The sequence below is a fragment of the Castor canadensis genome, chromosome X, assembly GCF_047511655.1.
Source record: "Castor canadensis chromosome X, mCasCan1.hap1v2, whole genome shotgun sequence".
Taxonomy (NCBI): domain Eukaryota; kingdom Metazoa; phylum Chordata; class Mammalia; order Rodentia; family Castoridae; genus Castor; species Castor canadensis.
Window position 1 is genome coordinate 68,636,183 of NC_133405.1, and position 27,223 is coordinate 68,663,405.

The following is a 27,223-nucleotide window of genomic DNA, read 5'->3' on the forward strand; positions in this document are numbered from 1 at the left end:
TATGTATAATTTTAGAATTTGGCAAAAACTACTTAACTACAATTTTTAAATATTTTAATTCTGATATTGACTTCATGTACCTATCTCATTTCTTTTCTGGAGTTTTATAATTTTTTGATGGGAGAGCCTATACTACTTTATACTTGGACAGGATTTTATACATATCTAAGAAACACGAAATGAGATCCTTATATTTCATTTATCTTAAGGTCCTGGAAGTCATGTATAGCCCTTTCTGAGCACTGATAATTTTTTTTTATTTTTTATTTTTTTTCTCTAGTTCTTGTAAAACATAGATGATTTACAAGATTCTTAATTGGGTTCTGATATTTAGATGCATATCTTAAATGTGATTAGACACTTCCATTTCTGTACTTCTTTCTTTTCAAGAGCGTACACTTTCAATTATCAGACTTTTATCCAGGGCCTCATCAAACAGCTAACAGAAATAACCACAGAGTTGGCAATAATGACTCCACACGGCCTCCTCTTTAGAAAACATTACTCTAATCCATTTCCTACAACTTACTAGAATATAATTGACCCACTCAAGATTTAATTCTCACATTTGTAAAATGAAGATCCATAACAAAACTCTACGTTGTAATTGAAAGTTAAAATTTAAAACTCTTAAGTAATAGTTGAAGATAAAATAGGTTAATGATATGAGATAACTCTTTAAGCTGTAAATTATTGTATAGATATAATCTGTTATATCCATGACTACATCATTAAAAATTATGACAACGTAACGACATAACATCAAGAAGATAATACCAAAGTTTCATGATTAAAAATGCTAAAAACAGAGGGTGGAGATGTGGCTCAAATGGTAGAGTCCCTGCCTAGCAAACATGAGGACCTGAGTTTAAACCCAGTACTGCCAAAAAAATTTGCTAAAAACAAAAATATATCTATAAAGAACAATACTTACATAGATATTTATTATCTTCCTTTTTCTAGCATAAATTACTTGCAATATCTAAGAAAGTCATTTAAAATGTCAATTGACTCAAAGCTAGGTAATCATGTACTTTTTTTATATTAAATGTTAACTTTTCCTCAACTAAAATATAGAGTCAATTCCAGTATACAAAACAAGTTTTAGGAAACTGAGTTGGCAGTGCTGATTGTCTAATGTATGTTCTCCCTCCTACACACCTAGAGGGTTTCACGGCCCCTTCTTACCCCAGGCACATGGGGAAATGCTTGGCTTGGCATAACAAGCCTCACTGCCTTCCAAACTCAATTCAAAGATGCCATCCAGCCTAAGACACAAAAAGTTCTTCTTTTTTTAAATTTTATTTTTTTGTTTTTATATTTACTTACATGTGTATACATTATTTGGACCACATGTTCTGCCCTCTTGTTCTCCAATTATGTTGAAGAGAAAACATAAGAGATAATAAAAGCATAGCATTTTTCCTTGTTTGAGGTAAAGATAGCTATACAGAGAGATTCCTAGTGTTGTTTCTATGCATATGTGTATTACAACCCAAATTGGTTCATCTCTAGCAGACCTCTTCACTACTTCCTATTCCCCTTCCCATAGTGGCCTCTGCCAGTTTAAGATTACTATATTCAGTTCTATACAGTGAGCACATCAACCACATTCAAGTTTTAAGTTTCCTTCCCTTTCCCTATCCCTCCCGTGCAGTCTCCCCTTAGTGTGTGACCCATGTCCAAAAATATTACTGCATTTGTTTTAGGTCTATAATCCACATATGAGGCAGAATATGCAATTTTTGGCTTTCTGAGCCTAACTTTACTTAAGATGATGTTCTCCAGTTCCATCCATTTACCTGTGAATGACAAAATTTCATTTTTCTTTGTGGCTGAATAAAATTCCATTGAAGACACAAAAAGGTAGTAAAAGTCACCATCATGACTGCCAATCCTGTTTGCCTTCTTTTTAGGTAAACAATAGCCAGAGGAAGCATAGTTGATATTTTATGTGATGATATCTGACTCTTCAAATCCAGCCTTTTCTGGCTTTTTGGTCATTTTCATAGCAATAAATTTCAACAAATCATGCTTTTGTTTGTGTAAATGTAGCTCTCAGATCTGGTAGCAAATTCAATTTTAGATAACAGTAAAAGCAATGTGTCTTCCCAAACTGGTGAGAAAGTCTTGAGTGGTCTCAAATGACATCCTGGTTCCTGAGCATTCTGGTCCTTTTCCTTCTCTGTGTATTCTTCTAGTCAAATCCATTTGGCTCAGCATCTATGAAATGTGGGTGGGCAGGGATCCATCTTTGTAGACCATCACAATTAAACCACAATGAACCTGAAAGCTACAGTTAGCATCATGGTTTATGGCACCCATGTCTGTTACAATTTACATCAAGTTGTCAGATTCATTTTAGATAAAAAGTTTTGGTTTCTCTGATACATTCCAATTAGTCACACACCGCTTTCCCTGATACTCATTCACAAAGTACAGCATACTTACCTACTTTAAGGTCTATGTTGAACAGTGCTTTTCAAACAGTGGCACTCCACCAACATCTTTCAATATAGCCAAAATCAAGAATCTTTTTGTATCTCTTTTAAGTTCCTCTGAGTTAAAATATACTTTTCAAGGCTTCATGGAACTATTTCCCTTGAAGTAAATTCTGAAAAATCTATCTTCTTCCACTTCTAGAATAATGAACTGTTTCAACCTCTCTCCCTGAAAATCTACACTTATATCATAGGTCACACTTAGTCTGACATTCCTTGGCAAAGGGATTGTCAAAGAAATTGAAGGATCATTTCAGTTTGGTTTTATGCTCTTTCTGAGTTAAAAATATGAAACCAGTTTTGTGGGAGCCTGGCTTCTTCATCTTGCTATGGGAGCTTATGCTTATTTAGGTCTTCCTATGGATAAGGAGACATTTAGATGAGAGTATTTTTCCTGGCCCACTTCTTCATAAGGGTTCACTTTATTCTTCTGACCACATAAGAGGAATCAAGGAACTCCACAAGAGAGGGAACTCCTTGGAACTTCTGCAATGCCTTTGAATGGTCTGAAATGACTTCATCTTTAGGTTTGTTTCACTTCTCTTTAGATTATTTGCAACATTAAGGGACTTTATTATTTCTGTAGCTTGTAAAGACTGGTACCTCAGATTGCTACCAAGCTTTGCTTAATTCCAAAGGTGTGAACAGGATCCCTAAATATCTTGCCATAAACATATATTAAAATGAAATGCTTCTTTCCATGACTTTATTTCTGGTATGTCAGACCCCTGATGCATGTAAGTATCAGCTTATTTCACCATTGTCTTATTTTATATTTTATGCTAGATTTTACATGTGCAATAACATAAAACAGTATAACAATGCTTTGCATGTGGATGGTGTTCAAACTATTGAATGAAAGAAGAGTAACATAAAATGCAAAGAATCAGGAGATTAATGTTGTAGTTTAATCATTTCTACTCCCTAACTATGTATCCTTAAGGAAATTATTTAACCACACTGTTTCTCAATCTATCAAATAGAAATAAACTCCACAAAACTTCACAGAGCTACTGAGTTTATGAAAAGAAATAGTGAAAAATAGAAATATTTAACATTTAAAAATGCATTTTAAATACATAATATATAAACATTACATATATATATATATATATATATATCCTTTGCTATGCTATATACTCCTTATCTCATTTTTGCTATGGCATTCAGAAGTAGATACAAGTAAGAAAAGAGAATTTCTTTCTGATAAACTTTATTTAACAATATGTTTTTCTTAAAGAGTCTTGAATTATCCTCTGAAGAAGCGTGTATTGACATGCTAAAACAATGTTAAATATATATTGATAAGGATCATTTGCACAGTAATTCTGATTGATTGCTGATGGACAAACCCCACATTGCTATTCTTAATTTACTGATGACTACTATTAAAGGCAGGTATGAATAGTGAAGGGATGAACTTGAGAAACTCCAGGAGTTTCACAATGGACCAGTTTTTCAAAGTGCTGAAGCAGTATTTCTTGCCAGAAGTGTGAGAACTTAATAGCACTGGATAGAGAACAACACGTTCTATAAATACTTGCAAAAAATATTGCACACATGTATACATACACATATTCATGTATATTTGCACATGTCTATGCACATATATGTATATATATTCTTGCATGTATATATACATATAAACATATAGTACACACATACATAGCATATGTAAAAATTATAAAAAATATATAAAACTACATAGTGTGTGTGTATGGGAACAAAACTACAGTGTATAGAGGCAAGAAGTTCTAGTATGTTATTTCACAGCAGGATGACTATGTTTAGAAATAATGTATTGTATATTTCAAAAATCTAGAAAAAAATGTTTTGAATATTTTGCCATTAAGAAATAACAAATGTTTGAGGAGATATGTTTAACTTGATTTAAACATTATACAATGTATATATGTATAAAAATTACATTATGCCCCATTAATATGTATAATTTTATGTTTTTATATCAATTAAAAATTAAATAACTCTTACAAAAGGGAAAACATAAAGATATAAAATTGACAATTCATGGAAATGTTTAAAAATTATGGCAAAACTTTTCAAATGTTTTAAAAATTATTGGATCAACTGAAGTATTTTGAAGTGTTACAATGTAATAATCTATTACTAAATCATGCCAAACATAAGATGAAAATAGGGGAAAACATTACCTATCTAGTTGTTCAATATCATGCATATGTTTAATTTATCTTATTTTTCATTGTATATTTAAGGCATTATGTAGGTCTGATTTGGGGTAGTAATAAAAAGTAATCAAGGAAATAGTCACTCTATATCACTTGGAGATGAATTTCCTTGGTGAACTAGAAGATAATGTTTTGACCCTGAGTTTTTATCCTAACAAAGGAAAAAATTAATTCTTGCCAGGAAAGATAGAGTGAAATACACATCCTCTTTAGAATTGTAAGAATTTACACTGTTCAATATTGCAATAAACTTGAAAGAATTGTCCTTACACTCACATAACTTTTATTCAAAGAAGAAAATAAACATAATTTCACAATGTTGGAGAAAAGGCAAAAGCAAAATATATTTACATAGATTTCATGTTTTCTCATTTTTTAAAAATGTTTATCACAAATAAAGCAAAATTTTACATTAGAATAATTTTCAATTTCCGAGTTGCTCAAAGAAATATTGCATCCTACTGATTTGATGAAAAAGTTCAGATTTCAAATGTTTGTTTTTCTATGTCACAATTATCAATATAGAAGCCTCTGCCCACAGCCAAAAACAACACTAATTTGCTATTGAGAGAAAAGATCTGAGGGCAGGAAATTTTCTTAAGGTTGTATCTGATACTTTTTATAGAGCTAAAGCAATTACATTTTGCTGGTACCCATAATTCTATTTTAAAATATTGTAGTCATCTGCTAGGATTTGACTATGTGCATCCTTCCAAATTTTATATATTGAAATACTAACACACACATGTAATGATAGTAGGAGGTGATGCCTTTGAAAGGTCATCAAATCATGTGGTAGAACCTTCATGAATGGGATTAGTACACTTACCAAACAGTTCCCAAAGAGACCTTTTGCCCCTTCCATTTGGTGGGACATAGCATGAAGGTGGCCATCTATGAGGAAGTCAAATATGGTGGCACCTTCATCTTGGACCTCCTCACAGCTTCCAGAACCATGATGAGCAAGTACGTTTCTATTCTTTATAAGTCCAGCTATGTTTTGCTATAGCAGTCCAACTAAGGCAACACACACTTTATTGTATGTGTGTGAGGGGCAGGAGAGAGGGACAAGAAGAGGGATAAGAGGGAAAAGGAGAGTGAGAAGAGAGAGAGTGAGAAGGAGGAGTTGGAAAAGAAGAATAAGAGGAAGAGCTAATAACTGAGTTCCTAAAAATGTTCTCAGGAAATACCTTTCTTATATGTCTGTTAAGCCTTCTACCCCAAAGGCCAATTATTTAAGTTGTGATTCTATCTAAATTAAAAGTTTTGAACATATTAAGTTGCATACCTTAAGCCTGACTCACTGGTATGAAATGCCAGACTCAAAAAAGAAATAATATTTGTTAAATAATACTTTCATAAAGTAACTGATTCTAATAAAAAAAGAAGTTTATTTATAAAATATACAATGAATCAAGGAGATAATAGTTTTTAAGCTGCAGACCACATCAAATGCCAAAGTATTTATTTCTGTTCCTTTGGAAATCCTCAAATGGTTCAGGATCTATAAAGAATAGATATCTATTTTTCCTTTGTAAAGGAATAGTAAATTTATGAATGCTAAGGCTGAATATGAAAACCTATAATAATGTTGAAGCACAATGACTGACAGTGAGAAATGGCTAGGTCCTTCTGAACACTAACTTTATGAACAATAACATGATATTCAACATAGCTCAGCCTTTCAGGATAAGGACTGACTTTACTATTGCATTTATTTACTTAATCTCGTAATTCTAAGTGTTGATTAAAAAGCTATTCCCACAAGTATACTACAGATAATATGCATGCATAAATAGGCAATTTTATTGAAAATAAAATAGGCCAAGCAATGGAAACAACCCAGATGCCCAAAAACTGATGAATGGACCAAGAAATTGTGGTATATATACACAATGTAGTATTACTCAGCCATAAAGAATAATGACATGTGGTTTGAACGTAAATGGATGATACTGGAGGATGTAATGTTAAGTGAAGTAAGCCAGGCTCAGAAAGGCAAAGGCTGCATGTTTTCTCTCATACATGGAGGATAGATTCAAAAGATAAACATACAAACAAAAGCAAACATGATCATATACAAACTCATAAGAACAACATGTTAGTAATAATGGAACTACTCTATGGAACTCATAGAAAAAGAAAAGGAAAAGGGAATGATAGAGCATCAGTAATATCATAAAACATAATATCTGTGAAGGTAGAGGATATAAGGATGTGTATTGAAAGCTGTTGAAAAATGGGAGGAGAGGTAAAGGGGTAAGGAAGAGTAATGGAAGATGTTGAACAGACCAAAATAAAGTATACCCACACTGGGCATACATTGAGACACCCTTTTGAACATCATATTAGAGCATGGAACCTTTAATTTCAGGAAGTTTGTAAGTAAAGATGGTACATATCACTAGGTGTTACTAAAATGCTGGGTTTAGCAGCACATTTTAAGGGACATGGGTGCTTACTTCCTGTTCTCTTGCCCTTGGGATCTGATAGATGGAAAAGTGATGTTAGAAAACTGCTGAGAAGAGATTCAAAATGGCAACCAGGACACAGACACAGAATGCCTGAGTTCTGTGAATCAGGGAACTTGCTGAGATGCTGGAGACACACTTGGCTGAGATAAAGCACCAGGAAGAGCTGAACTTTGGCACCCTGAAACCCTAGCATGTGGAAGGCTTCTCCATGCCATGGTACACTGAAAGAACAGGCAGGCTGCAACCCCCATGCCATTGCTGCCCACTGGCACAGCACCACCTACTGGCTCACCACCTACCCGCTGGCCTGCAGGCACACCAGCTGCCTCCTGCCACAGGAGGGCTCCAAAACCACCAGACGCTGGCTCAAAACCTGCCTAGGAGACACAGACAAACAGAACTGGATGCTAAAGGAGTAACACCAGAACTACTCACACTGAAATTCTACTGTTCCTGAACCAGGGATTTTTTTCCCCTTTTTCTTCTTTTTTGTTTAAGTGTTTGTTTGTCTTGTTTGCTGTTTGATTTTCTACCAACACTCCTTGTTAATTTCTTTGGTTCTCCTTTTTTCTCCTTCTTTCTTGGTTTCATTAGTTTTACTATTGCAAGTTAGCTAATGTGAAATTACACATAAACCAGAGACAGGAACAGCACCAAGTGGAATGATGGAAAGACAAAAAAGAGATGGAAACCACTCTCCCCTCAAAAATAAATTAGTACAGAATTCAGAGAGACATTAAGAAAACAGATACCCAGATCCAGACTCCAACAAAACAAAGATAAACCATACCAAGAAACCCACAAGAACACCAAGAATCCCACAAAAACATTCAGAAAGAAGAAATCCTGCAAGTAATTGCTGAGAATTTCATGGAGAAGTTACAAGACATGGTCAACCAAAACATACAGGAGGCACTCAAGAAATTCCAAAACAACAAAACTAAAGAATATGAGAAAACACAGAAATAGAGAGATGAAATCATAGCAGTCCTAAATAAACACCAAAGTGAAATAGAGAACACCATAAATAGAGAGATAAATGAAATAAGGATGAAAATTGACAATATTAAAGAGGAACTGACCCATGATATGGAAAACCTCAGAAAAAAAGAATGAAACAGAAATACAAAACACAATGGAAGGCCACTCCAGCAGACTATAACAAGCAGAAGACAGAATCTAAGAACACAAAGATGAAATGGTAGAAGAACTATTAGTCAGAAAACTCAAGACCTGTGAAAGGAATATACTAGAACACACAGACTCCATCAAAAGACTAAACCTGAGAATCATGGGCATTGAAGAATGAGAAGAGGTGCAAGCAAGAGGAATTCATAATATATTCAACAAAATAATAACAGAAAATTTCCCAAATCTAGAGAAAACTATGCCCATTCAGATACAGAAAGCCTCTAGGACACCAAACAGACTTGACCAAAATAGAACTACCCAACAACATATTATCATTAAAACAAGTACAGAGACTACAGAAAGAATATTGAAGGCTGTAAGAGAGAAAAAACAAATAACATAGAAAGGTAAACCCATCAAAATCACAGCAGACTTCTCAACAGAAACATTAAAAGGAAGAACAGCATTAAGTGAGGTATTCCAAGCACTGAATGAAAATAACTTCAATCCTAGGATACTCTACTCAGGAAAACTAGCATTCAAAATACATGGAACAATAAAAGTCTTCCATGATAACCAAAACTAAAACAATATATGACCACCAAGCCACCACTACAAAAGATTCTTCAAGGAATTCTGCACACAGAAAGTGAAAGCAAACAAAACCATGAAAGGGCAGGCAGTACCAAACAACAGCAGAAGAAAAGTCAAGAAAGTAGAGAGTAACATTGATTCAGCTGCACACAATCACACCATTAAACAACAAAGACAACTAAATGATAGGAATCACCACATACCTATCAATACTAACACTGAATGTTCACAGACTTAATTCAACCATCAAAACACACCGTTTGGCAAACTGGATTAAAAAGGAAGATCCAACAATCTGTTGCTTACAGGAGAACCATCTGACCGACTGAAACATGCACTGGCTGAGGGTGAAAGACTGGAAGAAGATCTACACAGCCAATGACACCCGAAAACAGGCAAGGGTAGGGATACTTATCTCAGACAAAGTAGACTTCAAACTTACATTGATCAAACAAGATAAAGAAGGACACTTCATACTAATAAAAGGAGAAATACACCAAAGAAATAACAATTACCAACTTATATACACCCAAAGTCAATGCACCTAATTTCATCACACATACTCTGAAGGACCAAAAAATATTTATAGACTCCAACACAGTACTAGAGGGAGATTTTAATACTCTAGGTCATCCAAACCAAAAATCAATAAAGAAATTCTAGAACTAAATCATACCATAGATCAAATGGACGAAACTGATGTCTATAGAATATTTCATACATCTTCTGCACAATATACATTCTTCTCAGCAGCCCATGGAACTTTCTCCAAAATTGATCATATCACAGGGCACAAAGCAAGCCTCAGCAAATATAAGAAAATAGAAATAATCCCATGCATTCTATCTGATCACAATGCATTAAAGCTAGAGCTCAACAAAAAAGCAACAGTAGAAAACATGCAAACAGTTGGGAGCTGAACAACACATTGCTCAGTGATCAGCGGGTCACTGATGAAATAAAAGAGGAAATTAAAAGGTTCCTGAAAGTTAATGAAAATGAAAACACAACCTACTGGAACCTATGGGACACAGCAAAGGCAGTTCTAAGAGGAAAGTTTATAGACATGACTGCATCTATTAAAAGGTCAGAAAGATCTCAAATCAATGACTTAATGATACATCTCAAACTCCTACGAAAAGAAGAGCAAGCACATCCCAAAACAAGCAGGAGGAGAGAAATAATAACAATAAGGGCAGAAATCAATGAAATAGAAACAACAAAAAGAAACCAAACAAAAAATCAATGAAACAAAAAGTTGCTTCTTTGACAAAATAAAGAAGATTGACAGCCCCTGGCCAACCTGACTAAAATGAGGAGAGAAAAAACCCAAATCAGTAAAATCAGAAATGCAAAAGGGGAGCTAGAACAAACACCATGGAAATCCAGGAAATCATCAGAGACTACTTTGAGAACCTATATTCTAATAAATTTGAAAATCTTGAAGAAATGGACAGATATCTACATACCATCCAAAACTGAAGCAAGAGGATAATAATCACCTAAATAGATTTATAACACAAAATGATATAGAAGCAGCAATAAAGAGTCTCCCAAAAAAGAAAAGTCCAGGATATGATGGATTCTCTGCTGAATTCTATCAGACCTTTAAAGAAGAACTCTCTTTATATTGTTCCACAAAACAGAAATGGAAGAAACACTGCCTAACTTATTTTATGAAGCCAATATAACTCTCATCCCCAAAGCAGACAAAGACACCTCCAAAAAGGAGAACTATAGGCCAATTTCCTTAATGAGTATCGATGTAAAAATACTCAATAAAATAATGGCAAAAGGAATCCAACAAAACATCAGAAAGATCATACACCATGACCAAGTTGGCTTCATCCAAGGGATGCAGGGGTGGTTCAGTATATGCAAATCTATAAATGTAATACAGCACATTAATAGAAGCAAAGACAAAAACTATTTGATTATCTCAATAGATGCAGAAAAATCCTTTGACAAGATCCAACACCACTTCATGATAAAAGCTCTAAGAAAACTAAGAATAGGAGGAATGTACCTCAACATTGTAAAGGCTATATATGACAAACCTACAGCCAACATCATACTTAATGGTGAAAAACTGAAAGCATTTCTCCTGAAATTAGGAACAAGACAGGGGTGCCCACTATCCCCACCCATATTCAACATAGTACTAGAATTCCTAGTCAGAGCAATTAGGCAAGAAGAAGAAATAAAAAGAATACAAATAGGTAAAGAAATTCTCAAAATATACGTGTTTGTAGACAATATGATCCTATACCTTAAAGACCCAAAAATTCCTAGACACCAAAAACAGCTACAGCAAGGTGGCAGGATAGGAAGTCAACTTAAAAATCATTAGCTTTTCTATACACCAACAACAAAAAAACTGAGAAGGAATATATGGAAACAATTCCATTTGCAACAGCCACAAAAAAATCAAATACCTAGGAGTAAACTCAACAAAGGATGTGAATGACTTCCAGAAGGAGAACTATAAACCCCTGAAGAAAGAGATCGAGGAAGACTACAGAAGATGGAAAGATCTCCCGTGCTCATGGATTGGTAGAATCAACATAGTAAAAATTGCAATACTACCAAGGCAATCTACATGTTTAATGCAATTCCCATCAAAATCCCAATGACTTTCATCGCAGAGATTGAAAAATGTACCCTAAAGTTCATTTGGAAACACAAGAGCCCACAAATAACCAAGGCAATACTCAGCAAAAAGAGTAATTCTGGAGGTACCACAATACCCAACTTCAAACTATATTACAAAGCAATAGCAGTAAAAACAGCATGGTACTGGCACAAAAACAAACATGAAGACCAGTGGAACAGAATAGAGGACCCGGATATGAATCCATACAACTATGCCCACCTTATTTTTGACAAAGTCACCAAAAACATATGATGGAGAAAAGACAGCCTCTTCAACAAATGTTGCTGGGAAAAGTGGTTATCCATCTGCAAGAAACTGAAACTAGATCCATGTTTATCACCCTGAACTAGTATCAACTCAAAATGGATCAAGGAGCTTAATATAAGACCTGAAACTCTGAAGTTAGTACAGGAAGGAGCAGGAAACACTCTGGAAGTAATAGGTATAGGCAAGGACTTTCTCAATAGAACCCCAGCAGCCCAGCAACTAAGAGAAAGAATGGACAAGTGGGACTTCACAAAATTAAAAAGCTTCTGAACAGCAAAAGAAATGGTCTCTAAATTGAAGAGACCACCCACAGAATAGGAGAAAATATTTGCCAGCTTACATCAGATGAAGGACTGATAACCAAAATATACAGGAAACTTAAGAAACTAACCTCTCCCAAAATCAATGAACCAATAAAGAAATGGTCAACTGAACTAAACAGAACTTTCTCAAAAGAAGAAATTCAAATGGCCAAAAACCACATGAAAAATGTTCACCATCTCTAGCCATAAAGGAAATGCAAACCAAAACCCACACTAAGATTCCACCTCACCCCTCTTAGAATATCCATCATCAATAATACCACCAACAATAGGTGTTGGCGAGGATGTGGGAAAGAGGAGCCCTCGTACACTGCTGGTGGGAATGCAAGCTAGTGCTACCACTCTGGAAAAAATTTGGAGGCTTCTTAAAAATCTAAACATAGATCTGTCATACGATCCAGCAATCCCATTCCTGGGGATATACCCAGAGGAATGCAACACAAGCTAGTTCAAAGGCATTTATTTGCACACCCATGTTTATTGCAGTGCTATTCACAATAGCCAAGATATGGAAACAACCAAGATGCCCCACTACTGATAAATGGATCAAGAAAATGTGGTATTTATCTACATTGGAATTTTACTCAGCCATGAAGAAGAATGTAATCTTATCATTTTCAAGTAAATGGATGGAACTGGAGAACATCATTCTGAGAGAAGTAAACCAGGCTCAGAAGACCAAAAATCAAATATTTCCCCTCATGTGTAGACTTTAGATCTAGGGCAAATATAGAAATTAGTTGGACTTGGGTCACATGACAAGGCAGAGCACATACTGGAGATATAGGAATAGGTAGAAAACCCAAAACATGAAAGTGTTTGATGTCCCCACTCCAGAGGAACTAATACAGAAACCTTAATGTGACAGAGGTCAACACGATTTTCATGTCTCCCACTTCTGTTCTTCATTATCCATTAGCTTTGCATAGTTAGACCTTAGACCTCATCAATAAGAATGGAAAAGACAAGAATTCAGACCATAAAGGAAAACCCAGCAGGGCTTTTACTTGTGTATGAAGAATCCAATTAGTGGAAAACTTAAAAGTCAAAGGTAGCTTACACTTCCACATGACTAAATAGTCAAACACACTATAAAGTAAATAGTGCTTTTGTTCAAAGGATACCTTCTATTATCTATTACTGATAACCAGTGAAAATTCCTTAGTAGACACGTGAAGGGTATATTAATTAACCCTTAAGATTCTTATACTGGATTAGATGTCACTAGTAGAAATTGGATTGATTAATGACAGAATACAGTGCTTTGTGAATTTTTTCACTGCAAAATATAATCATCTGACTATAAATATACATTGGGATTTAATAGATACCTGATGACCTATGACTAAATAAAATTTACTTCAAAGTGAAAATAATCAATGAAATGTAGCTTTATAATAAAAGCTATCATTTACTGAATACTTACTCTCTGTGAGACACTGGATTGAAGATTTTTGTGTGCTATTTCTAAGTATCGTGATAATAGTAGATGGATCTGTTTGATCCCAATTCAGTACATGAAGAAACTGAAGATCAGAGAGGTTTAGTAACTTATCCAAGATCACAAAGTACTAATGTTAAGATTAAGAAATAGACGATTGAGATAAAAAGTGAGGGGAAAGATTTAATCTAAAAAAGATAAATCTAAAAAGATAAAGTTCTATTCATGAAATAGAACTATGAATCTTCTTGCGGTTGCTTTAAGTGGGCTGGGGAGAAGGTTGCATGGAGGAGATGGTGGGCGTAATCTAATCAATGTACAATGTAAGGCTATTGGGAATTGGCACAATAAATCCCCTTTGTACAATGAATATATGCCAATAAAATGAAAAAATAAAGGAGATAAAGCTTCTAAGATAAGAAGATATTTATACATAAATGTATTTATACATAAAGGTGAATAAAGTATCTCATAATAGATATCCCTAGGGGATAGATGGAGAGGAAAGGGTGGTAGGTGTTATCACTTAATAGCAAAAGAGGTAAAAACAAAAGTAAAGTTCAGTGACTTCAAATCTTGCCTACGGAAAAGTTCTCTTATGGTAAGCAGAGTGATGCCAACCCAAAGATATCCCCTTAAATCTGTAAATGTTATGGCACCTAACAAAAGGACTTAAGGTTGCTGATGGACTTAAGGTGCTAATTGGTTGACTTTAAAATGTGAAGTCTATACTGGATTACACAGATGGGCACAGGACAATACCAAAGGCCTTTAAAGGCAAAATTTTAAGGCAGAAAAGTTCACAGAAATATCACAATGGAAGACAGTCAGGAGATATCCGTAACACAAAAGGGACTCAACCTTGAAGTCACTGTTGTCTTTGAAGATCAAGGAATAGAGCTATGAGACAAAAAAACGTATATAGCCATTAGTAGCCAGGAATAGCTTTTAGCTAACAGCCAGCAAGGAAACAAGCCTCAGCCTTACAAATGCAAGGAACTGACTTCTGCAAAAATTCTAAATGAACAATGAAATTGATTCTTCTCTAGAACATCAACAAAGGAAAGCAATCCTGGAGACACCTTAAGTTTAACCCTCTGAGACCCATATTTGACTTCTACTTTATAAAACTGTTAAGGTTTAAACTAGTAATGTTGTAAGCCACTGAATTTGTGGTAACTTATTAAGATAGCAATACAGCAGCAGTGAAGAGAACTTTCATGATTACTGTTGAGATAGATGCTTCTTGCCCCATCTTCATGCTCCATTCCCTTCTGCTGCAGACTAAACATTTCTTTTTCATTTGCTTTCCATCTTGATATTTCTTACTTCTATAATATTTGGTGGTATGTTAATTTTTTAAAATATATTAAAATTTTCATAAGGAAAGATGCTATAAAACACCACAAATAATGAATAGTAAAGACATCATTCAATACACAGACCTTTGCCTTCAGTCAGGATTATAGATAGTAGTCATTTTAACAATTTCTACTTTCTTACACTGAGTTCCTATGTATTATTAATATTCAATGCCTCAATATATTTAATAACACTCAGGGCCACTTGTAGATTCTTATTCAATCAATAAAACTATTTCTTTGCAACAATGTGATAAAGTTGGCTCTCACTGGTTTGCTAGAAGCAACTGTCAATTTGTCAAAAATCTTGAAAACCATTTTTAAATGGCCATTATTTAAAATAAACTTAAAATTAAATAAGTCACATAAAATAAAGGTAATAAATGCTGAAAACCTACCAACTTCTCATTATTTTGCATTTAACTATTACATGTGCCTTTGAAATCAGTCATACAAGGAGAATTTACACCATGGAAATGGATAAACACTACAAATCAGGTCTTTTTTGATTTTTTAATTGTCTAGATCTACAAAAGTGATGAATGATAGTAACAGATGAAGCATGTCAGTATGACAGTTACATCTATAGTTCTTGCATTGTGAATAGCACAAAAGGTTGAGAAAATATTCTTCTTAATTTTAAAAATTATCATTTGATTCAACAAAGTAATATATTAATAAATGAGCAAATTTTCAGGACACATTCTTTCATTTTTGTTTTTGTCATTAATGTACACAAAAATCACCTAAAGTTCATGATAAAATTATTAATTTGTTAATTACAAACATAGTTGGCTACACTACAATTAGTCAAAAGTGAATGAAGGCATTCATTGAGAACTGTTGGCTATATGTAACTTATAACAAAGAATACTGTATAGAACAGATATGGTGGCTCATGCATATAATCCCAGGTATTCAAGAAGCAGAGATTGGGAACATCCTGATTTGAGGCTACTGTGGGCAATAAAGTTATTAAAACAAGCCGAGCATGGTTGTACATGGCTGTAATCCTAGCTATGCAGGAGGCACAGGTAGGAGGAACAGTCCAAAGTGGCCAGGTTAAAAAAGCATTAGACTCTGTCTGAAGAATAACCAAAGTAAAAAAGGGCTGGGGACATGGCTCAAGTGGTAGAGCATCTGCCTGGCAAGCATGAGGCTCTGAGTTCAAACCCCAGTACCACTGAAAAAAAAGTCTTGTATATCTCATTATTATTTACAAATTATGTGCTATATGTATATATAGCACATGTAACATATGTAATGTATATGACACTTGTTCATATATATCATGCATGTTTTTTCAAGAAACCCAGTTGTTAAATCAGAAGGAGCATACCACTGCTTTATCAACTTTCAATAGTTTCACTCACTTTTATTAATCATACCTATGAAAGAGTAAATACAATGCTCCTGCCATCTGAAAATAAAAGGCATAACCTTTGACCTGTGACGAATGCAAAAGTAACTATGGTTTTACTTCTTTATAAGATGTGGCAATTGCCAAAGCATGAAGGAAAACAAATCTTCAAAATGATCCTGTACACAAAGCCAGCAATAGTTTTTTTTTGGCCTTGTAAGTCAAGGAGTTAGGATACTACATTAGAACTTAACTTTATAATTTCTATTCATGGAATAGAAAGAATTACAGGCATTCATATTGATACTCCAACTATTCTTCTTTTACATTCATATAGACAAGCAAGGCTATGGCGTTTCACTATCTCCAAAGCACACATTGGTCTTTCCAACTTCTGTTCATTTGTTCAAGCTCTTTTTTTTTTTTACTTCAGATGATCCCTCCTCACAAACTACTGATTGAAGACTTTTATCCTCAGTATTTTCTTAGGAACTTGACCCCCAGTTCTTAATTCACTAATCTGTCACTTCTAAGATGAGTATTTGAAATTCTCTCTGAAAAGGAGTTCCCTGTGGCCTGAATTACTACCTCAAAAATGTATATTTTATGAATATACATTGTCCCCCTCCAGAAAACCCTTGTTTTCTGTCCCAGTGTGAAAAAATTGCCTAGTAGGAAAGGATCCCAAAAGCATTTTTATATCCCAAAAGTATATAAATGTGTGTTCATATATATGATAAAGTATACATAAATATACTTTTATGTATTTACATGAGTATTTTGCATATGTTAAAGCTTTAAATAAATGCAAGCTGTTTGCATTATTGTTTTTATTATCACCATGATAATTTCTCAAATGGCTGGCCTCCTTTTCTTTTCATCCCTATCATCTGTTGGTTTTAACCAGTAGTAACCTGAAGATTTGATTGCCTGAAATGAAGAAGGAAATTAAAGAATACTAAAAAATGAATTGGAGATGTAGCTTTAAGGATAGCATTAAATTCATGAGAGACATTTAATGATAGATTTAGCAGTTTGATTTTGATCTGTTAGATTTTTGCACAAGGGAATGCTATGATGAGGATAACACCAAGGAAAATTTACTGTGGCTGACTATGTAGTGTGGATAGTAGCAAAGAGACAAGAGACCTTGGGGAAAAGAGCCCTTAGATAATAACTAATAATAAGGGGAAGAGAGAGGAAGAGGAAAGAAAAGGAACAGGTAGTGACAGAGTTGTAAAATGAACAAAAGGAAGTGGAAGGAAAAGAAAATATTAAGAGCACCTAACATTTACCTAGCATCAAGTGCAAAACTCCTAACAGTATTTCAGGTAATATTTACAACAACTTTATCATTGGCATTATCTCCATTTTCAGATAAAGCTGCATAAGCACTTAGACACATTTGTGCACAAGGTCATACCGCTAGCAAGTGTTACCTGGAATGTAAAATCCAGAGCCTGCACTCTGCAACTTTCTGCTAAATAATTTAGAGACATAACTTCTTTGAGCTTTCCATATACCCAACTAATTTAATGTATTTCCAATAACATACTTGAATTAAAGTCAAACAAAGAAATAATCTACAAAAATCAGAAGAATCTGTGGGAAAATCAATGCGGTAGCTCCAAATAATACTAGGTCAAAACAGTATTATGGTAAAATTTCACTTGGAAACTGTGAATTTGATGCCAATACTTACCTGTGTTTCCCTATCAAACCTACTATAAATATTAAAAATACACAATAACAGTAGGTTGAAAGTGATTAAAACCTTAAAAAGATGTGAATCTCCTAGAATAGCAAATCATAGGACAAAGTTTATATTATTCATCACAACTTGTTGAACAGAGAAACTCTTCGTAATCTAGGCTACACTGAAAATATTGATCTTATTCACTGTCAAGAATGAAACTTCAGATTTTGAATTCAGCATTTACATATCTGATTTGATCCCACCAAGGATGACACTTTGGTCTTTAAAAAAATCATTTCATTATGAACTTAGATACATAAATAACCTATACTAAGATGACTGCCTATGGAGCAATTTACAAATGATCTCCAAGACTCATTTCATATGTGCCTTGGCTATCCAGATCTAATGATTCTTTTTTGTTAAAGATTGTGACTGAAAGTGATAAGACAATAACCCTTTGATGAAATAGATTCATGCTTTAATAATCCCTTTGTGTGGCCACTTGAAAATCCCACTTTAGTAAAATAGTAAATTAATGATAAGAAATTATTGGGAAACAGATAACACTGCTTATAAAAATAGAAAAAAATATTAAAATTTCTACTTTGAAACTTTGTTAAACTGTAGCAAAACCACAAAATAGTATGTTTTCTCCAGGAATAACGAAAATAATCTTATACACCATCTCTCTCTCTCTCTCTCTCTCTCTCTCTCTCTCTCTCTCTCTCTCTCACACACACACACACACACACACATACACACACACACTCAGGTTAAACAGTACAGAGGATAAGGGAGGTAACAATGAATCCAACAGTCAGAATATTCAAAAGCTCAGAGAAAAACAAACCAGGTGCTAGAACTTTTACAGCAACACCATTAACTAGTCTTCATGTAACATGAACCTATTAATCATCCAGAAGTTTCCATCTAAACATTTGGCATGCTGCAGAGAAAAGATCCTACTTGACTGACTTTTTCCACATTATACGCAGCTGTTAATAGTGACCCTGAAATGTCTTATTAACTGTACTTTGAATCATGAAATTATAAGGCTGAGCACATTTGTATCAACATATTCAAGATCATACTGTTATAAGACTTTTTTCTTTAATTCTCCTCAGTAGATTTTTTTATTGTTGTTATCATTGTTTTCTTACCTGGGCTTCTTCTTGCATAGCTGGCTCTTCAACTTTTCTCTAAACGGGGAAAAACAAGATGATTTATTTAGAAAACAAAGCCAAGAAATATGCAATGGGATTTTAAAAACAAAATGTTAAACAAAGATAAGATGAAGAACGTGGGTAACTTTTACATAGCACATTTCTGTTCTAATTCTGTAGGAGTTAATTTTAGATACATTAATTCATACTATTTTAGTACATTTAACCATTTATAAACCCATGTGAATACAGTTATATCCAACCAACATTTCTGTATATATTATAAAATATTTACATAATGTGAAATTTTGTAAAATAATTCTTTATGATAAAAATTTCCTACTCCAAGATTCTGACAGCTCCTCTTCAATATTACTGATTGATTCTGAAGTAATATGTAGATGTTTTTAGTTCCCATTCTTATACCCAGAGATAAAATTCACCTGAGTTTGGAGACTTGAACCCTTGGTAATTTTATCTCTCAGACAAGAAAACCATTATAAGAACAGTTTTTCTGTCCCAAATACTGACTAAGAAATAACTATTTAGAAATGACAGAAGCTTTGGGAGAGTGGCCATCTCATCTTATAGTCAGCAAGTAGTATGAAAGAAGGAAATGGTAGGCATAGTCAGACACATGTCTTGCTATTAATAGAATGACATTTCCAGCAGCTGTCCAAATAGTTCAAGTCCCCATCACAACTGCAACTTACCTCAGAGTCTATAAAATTAACCAGCTACCAATTCTGGAATTTAAATATATATGAATTAAATTGAAGAGCTTTCTTCTGTATAGATTATGTATGTGATAATTTACCTAATAAAATAGTAGCATAAATTCCCTAACTTTTTGCTTCCCATACAATCTGCCATATTGAACCATGTATCTAGTTAAAAACTTGATCAGGCATTACTTTTTGCTATTACACATATTTGGTCTTTATATTTCACTTTAAAAAAATGAGATGCAAAAAAATGATATGCAGAATAAGTGCCAAAAAAAGCATTCTATGAGAATGTTGAAGAACAGAAAGATAAGAAGATGAACCTTGATTGCAAATATATATTGATGGTAATGAATAATAATAATAATTGTACAGGACCATGAATATGAACAAACTATATAATATTCATATATTGATAAAAGAAAATGTCATATTATTAAAGCCCACCATTTAGGAGGCAGAACTCAGGAGGATCACTGTTCAAAGCCAGCCCAGGCAAATAGTTCATAAGACGCTATTTTGAAAAAACCCATCACAAAAAAGGGCTGGTGGAGTGGCTTAAGGTGAAGGCCTTGAGTTCAAACTTCAGTATCATAAAAAACCTATCATTTTATATAATTATATACACTAATTAAAAGTGAAACAGCAGATATCAAGATAAGTTATTTTGGGTGAAGCTTAAAGTATACAAGCAATGATATTAGTTCAACTTTAACATAATGGTGGCACAAAAAATGAAAAGTGCATAGGAAAAGTGATACAAGTAATGCTTTAGAACATGAAATTAGTTATGACTATGGTATCACAGAAGGCACAGCAATGTATACTTTACATTCATAAGCAATTTCAAACTATAAAGTCATCTTTACTATTATTATTCTATAATACATTTATTTTCATATCTAGGTACTTCTCTTTCCCACTACACTTAAAAATCTATTGCATTCTGTAATTGCTAGTTCCTCAAACACATTCCTTAACACATTACTCCGGATTACTCAGTAAGTAACAAATTAAACTAGGGTTTCCTTTCATATTAAATCTGAGGTCTTGAAACCTAACTCCATTATACTGGGATAGAAAAAGGAGCAAAGGACATTTTAATGAAAAATCTGCATGTGTCAGGAAGGTTTACATGCTTGTGAAGGGAAATAAAGACTTTTAAATTTTGTTTCAGATAACTTTTAAAGAGATATTTTGTGCAGGTAAATTAATTTGAATGAGTTAAATCTTGAAACCAATAAATCTGTTACTAGTCTTTTCTTCTAATTGCTGAACAGTAAACCATCCGCTTTGTCACCATTTAAATCACATTCCATTCTTCTAACATAGTTACAATGTACAGCCATTTGTTATAGCAATGTGGCACTAAAGCAACTGGATATATTTGTAAAGAAAGCTGTATAGTAATCGCTACATTTCACAGGGCTGAAGAGAGAAACAATAACCTCAGTATCTTGAAAATACTGCTTGTCTGTCTGACTTCACTAGAATTTTTTATTATGCTTTATGATATAGTTGCAACATGGAAATAAAGGGATACATTTTTTACATACTTCCACTCAATATTTCAAGAAGAGTAATATAAGAAAATGGATTTTTTAAATGTCTAATGTTCTATTGCAAACTTCAAAGTAAATGAGATATTTAAAAAGTGATCAATACTAGTGTAAGGAAACCGATAAGGTGCTTTTCTTTTACCATTATTAGAATTTGTCAAACACAGCAAAATAATCCATAAAATAAATTATTACCTCACACCTTACAGCATTTTCTATACTGAGAAGCTAGATAAATCACAACTTAGTTTTCTCATTAGAGAGTGAAGGAGTCTGCCTCAGATTTAACCATTAGCTAGTTTTGAGAACAAACTCAGAAAAGAACACAGAAATATAGTAATTCTACATATAATAAAAGAAAAACTCATTCTATTTGCATTATAATATGCATGTTTTGAAGTACGATTTTCTCATCATTCTTTCTACTTTTTCTGATTTTTAAAAATATATTTCCTACTGATTTATTTCCTAACTACTGATTTTACTAGAATTGATGATCAATTATAAATCTTTGTAAAAGTTACACAAATTCTCTAAGTGGTACTGATATAATTATGGTGATCTGTGATATGAACAGGAAATACTAGAGTTGAAGTTCAATAAATTCCTGTTGCTTCATTCCAGAAGAAGAAACTTCCCTACTCTGAGGAAGATAATTCCTTATTGTCACTGAGCTCAATTCTTACTTGCAATAATATTACCTTATCACATTTGTCAGTAATTATTTTCATAGAACTTAAAATGTAATTATATGAAATACAATCTTCATTTATTGACTGGTAAAGACCTAAATGAATAATCTTTGATGTATATCCAAATCTATTTGCTGTGTCCACACTGCCAAATGCATCTGGACACATCTACAAACATCTATAGCATCAGTAAACTTTTATTTCCTTTGATAATTTTCTTGCCTAGTATTGTGCCTTATAATCAGTTCAAAGAAAAGAGAAATCCAGTAGTGAAAATGGCAAATTTAATAAAAACACATTTTCTACTTCATGTTTTGATGACAAATCCATTCACTATTTCCTGATGTCTTTGACTTACACAGTAAAATAAATGATCATATATACCAGTATGTGTCAGTAAATGTTCCATTTATCTATCCAGAAATGATGGACCTTCTGCAAGGGATATAAATGTTTTACTGAAGTTTTTAATAACACATAATACTACTTTCTTAACTAAGGAATGATGAACATAGCGGAGAATAAAAATTCAACAATTCCTACCTCTTGTTTAGCTGGTTTTAAAGCTGTATCATGCTTGCTGAACTGGTTTTAAATATGCAAACATGATATTAGTGATGGTCCATAAATTACAGTACATATTTAAGAAGGGTTTAGCAGAAACAATATGGGCTTCTTTTTGTTTGTTTTGGTGGTACTGGGGTTTGAACTTAGTGCTTCACATTTGGTAGGCATATGTTTGAGGCATACCTCCAGACTTTTTTACTCTGGATATTTTGGAGATAGGGCTTAGCTTTTTGCTCAAGCCATCCTGGACTGTGATCCTCCTATTTTAGATTTCCTGCTAGAACTGGAATACCAGGCTTATGCCACCATGCTCAGCTTATCTCCATTGAGATGGTGTTTCCCAACTTTTCTTTTCCCATGCTGGCCTGGAACTGAGATCCTCCCATGTAGTTCATCCCAAACAGCTGCAGTACCCAGGTCTTGGTTGAGATGCAGTCTCGGAAAATTTTTCCCCCAGGCTGACCTTGAACTGTGTTTCCTTCCAATCTCAGCCTCCCAAGTAGCTAGGATTATAGATGTGAGCCACTGGCACCTAGCACAGGTAAATTTTTTGTGGCTGGTTAATCTACTTGTCCATGTCACAGTACTTCATTTTTATGTAGTAAAATATGTTGCCTCAAAATTTATTGACCGTGAATTGGCCCAAAATATAAATTTTTCCCTATCTGGTATATTTGACCCTACTAACAATGCCCTCCTTCTCAGATACATCTCTCTTAACTTCTACTGGATTGTCTGATAGCCTTTATCCCCTTCTCATCCATTCGCTTCTTCACCCCTTTTAATCCTTCCTCTACTTCCTGTTTTGGTAAGACCATAAGAATACTAAGGCAAAAGCCGAGTATTATAGATCCATCTCCATCATTTATTCACAATCAAAGATGCAACAGACATTTAAACGTCATGACCTTCTATTTCTTCATCTATAAAATGGGCATGATACCATCTAATCCTAAAATTTCTTTCTTATTAAAGTTGTGAAAATCAGACTATAGTATGGGATAGTACTTTATAAGCTCTTTTCCCTGCTACATAAAGTCAAGTAGTATTATTAAGAAAGTTTCCCTTACAATCTTCAAATTAAAGTTCCTTATCTTCTCCATCAATATATTCTCTTCATGAGGAAGGATATCTACTCTCTGAAGGTTTTTACCATCACCTAGTATGGTGATAGATTTCAAAATTGTATCTCTAAATATGATCTTCAACTCTCTAACAACACATAAACCATATTTCAGTTCTATAAAATTATAATGCAGAATCTACTAAAAAGCCAATTATTCAGCAGTACAATTTCTTCCTATCTAACCTTGTGTTACTTCATTTTATATTTTATGTGATCATTAATATCTGCTCTATGTGTTTCATGTATCCACTTTTCATTTGACACTAATGAAACTCTAGTAAATTTTTATATGTTAAATATGTGCAAAGGAGTATAGTTATGCCCCATAATTTCTGATAGGTACCCTCTCATTTCTCAAGTTTCACCCTCCCTTGAAAATACAAGATAATTCCCTAATAAAAAATCATTTCCTAGGAAATCATTTGTTATTCAAACATGTACCCTGATCACTTTCTCTGCTTATTTCCAACTCACATTCTCTTGATCATTTTCTTCTAATGGGTTTATAACTGTTTCATCCTGAGAGCTCCAGATGTCCATTTAAGATATGATACTTGGCTCATTTTCAGAATTTGAGTCAGAAATAGTCTTACCACAAGTCATTGCTCAACCAGCTATATAAAAACTCATCTCTCTATGACCTCTAAAGATATGTGTACCTCTATAGTTTAAGCTTCCAAAATATTATTCCAGACCATACTTTAGGGAACATATAGAATTTTCAAATATCAAATTTCATTTATTAGAGAGGCAGATTGCTTTTTATTTTAAAGTCTCTAAAATCAGTATTGATTTCTTATCTATGTGGTAATAAAGCACTGGGACAGTTTAACTGGTAGCATTTCTTTCTTAGTGAATAATGGGGCTTCTGATCAATGGCAGTGTATATTTTTCCAGTGGCAGTATTTTAAATTCAACAAAATGTCGTCTATAACCTTGGCCATCCAGCCAAAGTATTTTAATGACACAAACTCCTGATAAAATTAATGCGGTCATTAACCATTGAGAAAGTATGAGTGTTTTAAATTTTCAGGTTCCTCTATACGTCAATAAACTTGACAGAAGAACAAATTTATGCTTTGCTACTCCCCTTTCCCTTTTCCCAAAACACACTGTTTGGGTTGAATAATATGATAGCCTAATCACAAAGATTAATTTATGACATTATCTATAGAACTACTAAATTTCAATATCAAGATATCTTAGAGAATGGTTAGTTACTAGAGAAAAATCAATTTTGCTAGTATTTTACTCCCATCAAATATTTTTAAATGATATTACACAGGGTAGGAAACAAGTACTTGAGCTCTTGATGTAAACAACAGTTTCCACTGTAAATTTTCCATGAATAAAAGTAGTAGAACTAGGTGACAACAGAGCTCTCTATGACTGACACACACACATTTCATTCAGGCAATGTGCAAGGATTTTAATGGTGTTTGCTAGTAAATATTCTCAGTTAAATATCTAGCCAAACAAGATACAAAGTGTAATTAAAATACACATATTGCCATACTCTTATCAAGTGCAAATAAAATATGAATTAAAATAACAAATATATGAATACTGTTTTTTTAAAGGGTAAGTAAGGTATTCTTACAGAAAAACTAGAAAGATATAATTTATCCAAAAGAGGTATAGCATATTAGAATGTTTAGAAATCTATTAGAAATAGTGTTTTAGCATCTATTAAAATAAATCAATTGTTTTTAAGCCTATCAAATGAAAATGTTGGGAATCAAACTTAGACAAGGTTAGGTATATGGTATTGCTTAAATTACTCAATGAATTAAAGATCCTCAAAATATTTGTTGGATGGATGAATGTGTTTTAGCATGATTGTAGCTCTCAAGTAATGAAAAATTCCATGCTTTTCATCTTTGTTAAATAATAGTCGGTGTGTCCTTATATCCTATTTATTGTTAAGTTTTACGTTGACTATTATATGAAATGACAACTCTATTTCTGGGTGCCAAGACAGCTGTCTGGAACATCATTGTTGACCTTGATAACCCTACCATCATTCTTTGTTTCTTTTTGAACCTCAGTAGATATAGAAGTACTGTCTCTTAATTTTATAGGAATCTGTAAGATAATTCTGTAGAATCTCTATCCCTAACTATCATTTCTTGTGAGAAATTACTTTAGGCAAAATATCCTTGCATTTTATAAAAAATGATGGGAAATATCATCCCCAAGGCAGAGCAAGAAGTAGAAACCACATCAAAGAGAACTAAGATTCAAATACAAGGATAAGAGACTTCACTAGAAGTTTTAGAGTAATCAGAGACCATGGTGCTCATAATTACCTTTGAATTGGAAAAGTGAAAAACTATCATTTACTTTAAACTATGTAGCAGACAGAAGCACACTTCTTAATTCTAAATCATTTTTTTCTTAACTAGAAAGACCAGCAATACAGAAAGACATGCCTCTACTTACCTTTTTGCAAATACTAGCAACTGCTTTTAATAGTATATCTTGATGGTCAGTCCGGGTTATGCCAAGTTCATTAAGTCTTCTCCTGGTGATGTTTAGTAACCTCTCACCATTGATTTTTGCTCTTTCAAAACTTTCTCCATATGAAAGAAAATTATAATCTAACCCTGGGGAAAAAAAAAAGAGATAGAGTTGTCAAGAAAAATATTTTCTTATAGTTATACAATTCTACAAACAGAATTTCTTGTGTTTTTTTGTTATTATCAGTGAATCATTTGCATTTATTTTCTAATATTCTACCTTAAATTCAGCATCTTTAGTGAGAAAGGCTTAGGAGGGACACATTTTGTAGGCACTTATAGAAATGCAAAATTTATTTAACAGGAGAGACTGTGTTAAATATTCAGCTATAATCAGATATGCAGGTATGATCCAATTGAACATGGAAGCGGATTGATAATTTAGTACAATAATAGCTAAGATTTAGTTGAATTGAGATAAAATGTGTCTCCTGATTTGTGACTGCTTTTATATTTGTAATTTTATCAACTAAGAATGTATATAACTAATTAACATATGCATCGCATCATAGAGTTGCACAAGATAGATAGATCACAAAACATTGTACTATAAATGATAAATATACAAAATTTTATCGATCAATTCAAAAGTAATTTTATGTTTGATATATTGTAAGAACTTTTTTAATGCCACAATTTACCCCCACCCAAAGCAATAAAAAATAATGTTTAAACATTAAAAAAACTAAAATCTTGATTCTTTAAGTCTTAAAAAAGAAAGGATAGACATGGCTAATACATATGAATAATTTGAAGAGGACACAATCCTTTGGACAAACTACTTCGTAATTGTGATCAAAAAGAAAAAATTCCAAAATTTCTCAAGTATACATTTTATTGAAATGCTACTGATATCCTAAA

The 27,223-nt window shown here is 33.3% G+C and overlaps 1 protein-coding gene across 1 annotated transcript in view; it reads right to left on the bottom strand.

Annotated features, from left to right (window-relative positions):
- Positions 1–26,864, bottom strand: part of LOC141419452 (uncharacterized) — a 237,422-nt gene extending 210,558 nt beyond the window's left edge. Inside the window, exons 1-3 of the mRNA XM_074062253.1 lie at positions 26,849–26,864; positions 26,286–26,449; positions 19,172–19,210 (exon numbers count right to left, since the gene is read on the bottom strand). Of these exons, the coding sequence (XP_073918354.1) occupies positions 19,172–19,210; positions 26,286–26,449; positions 26,849–26,864 (219 nt within the window). The remainder of the gene's footprint in view (positions 1–19,171; positions 19,211–26,285; positions 26,450–26,848) is intronic.
- Positions 26,865–27,223: the final 359 nt, after the last annotated feature.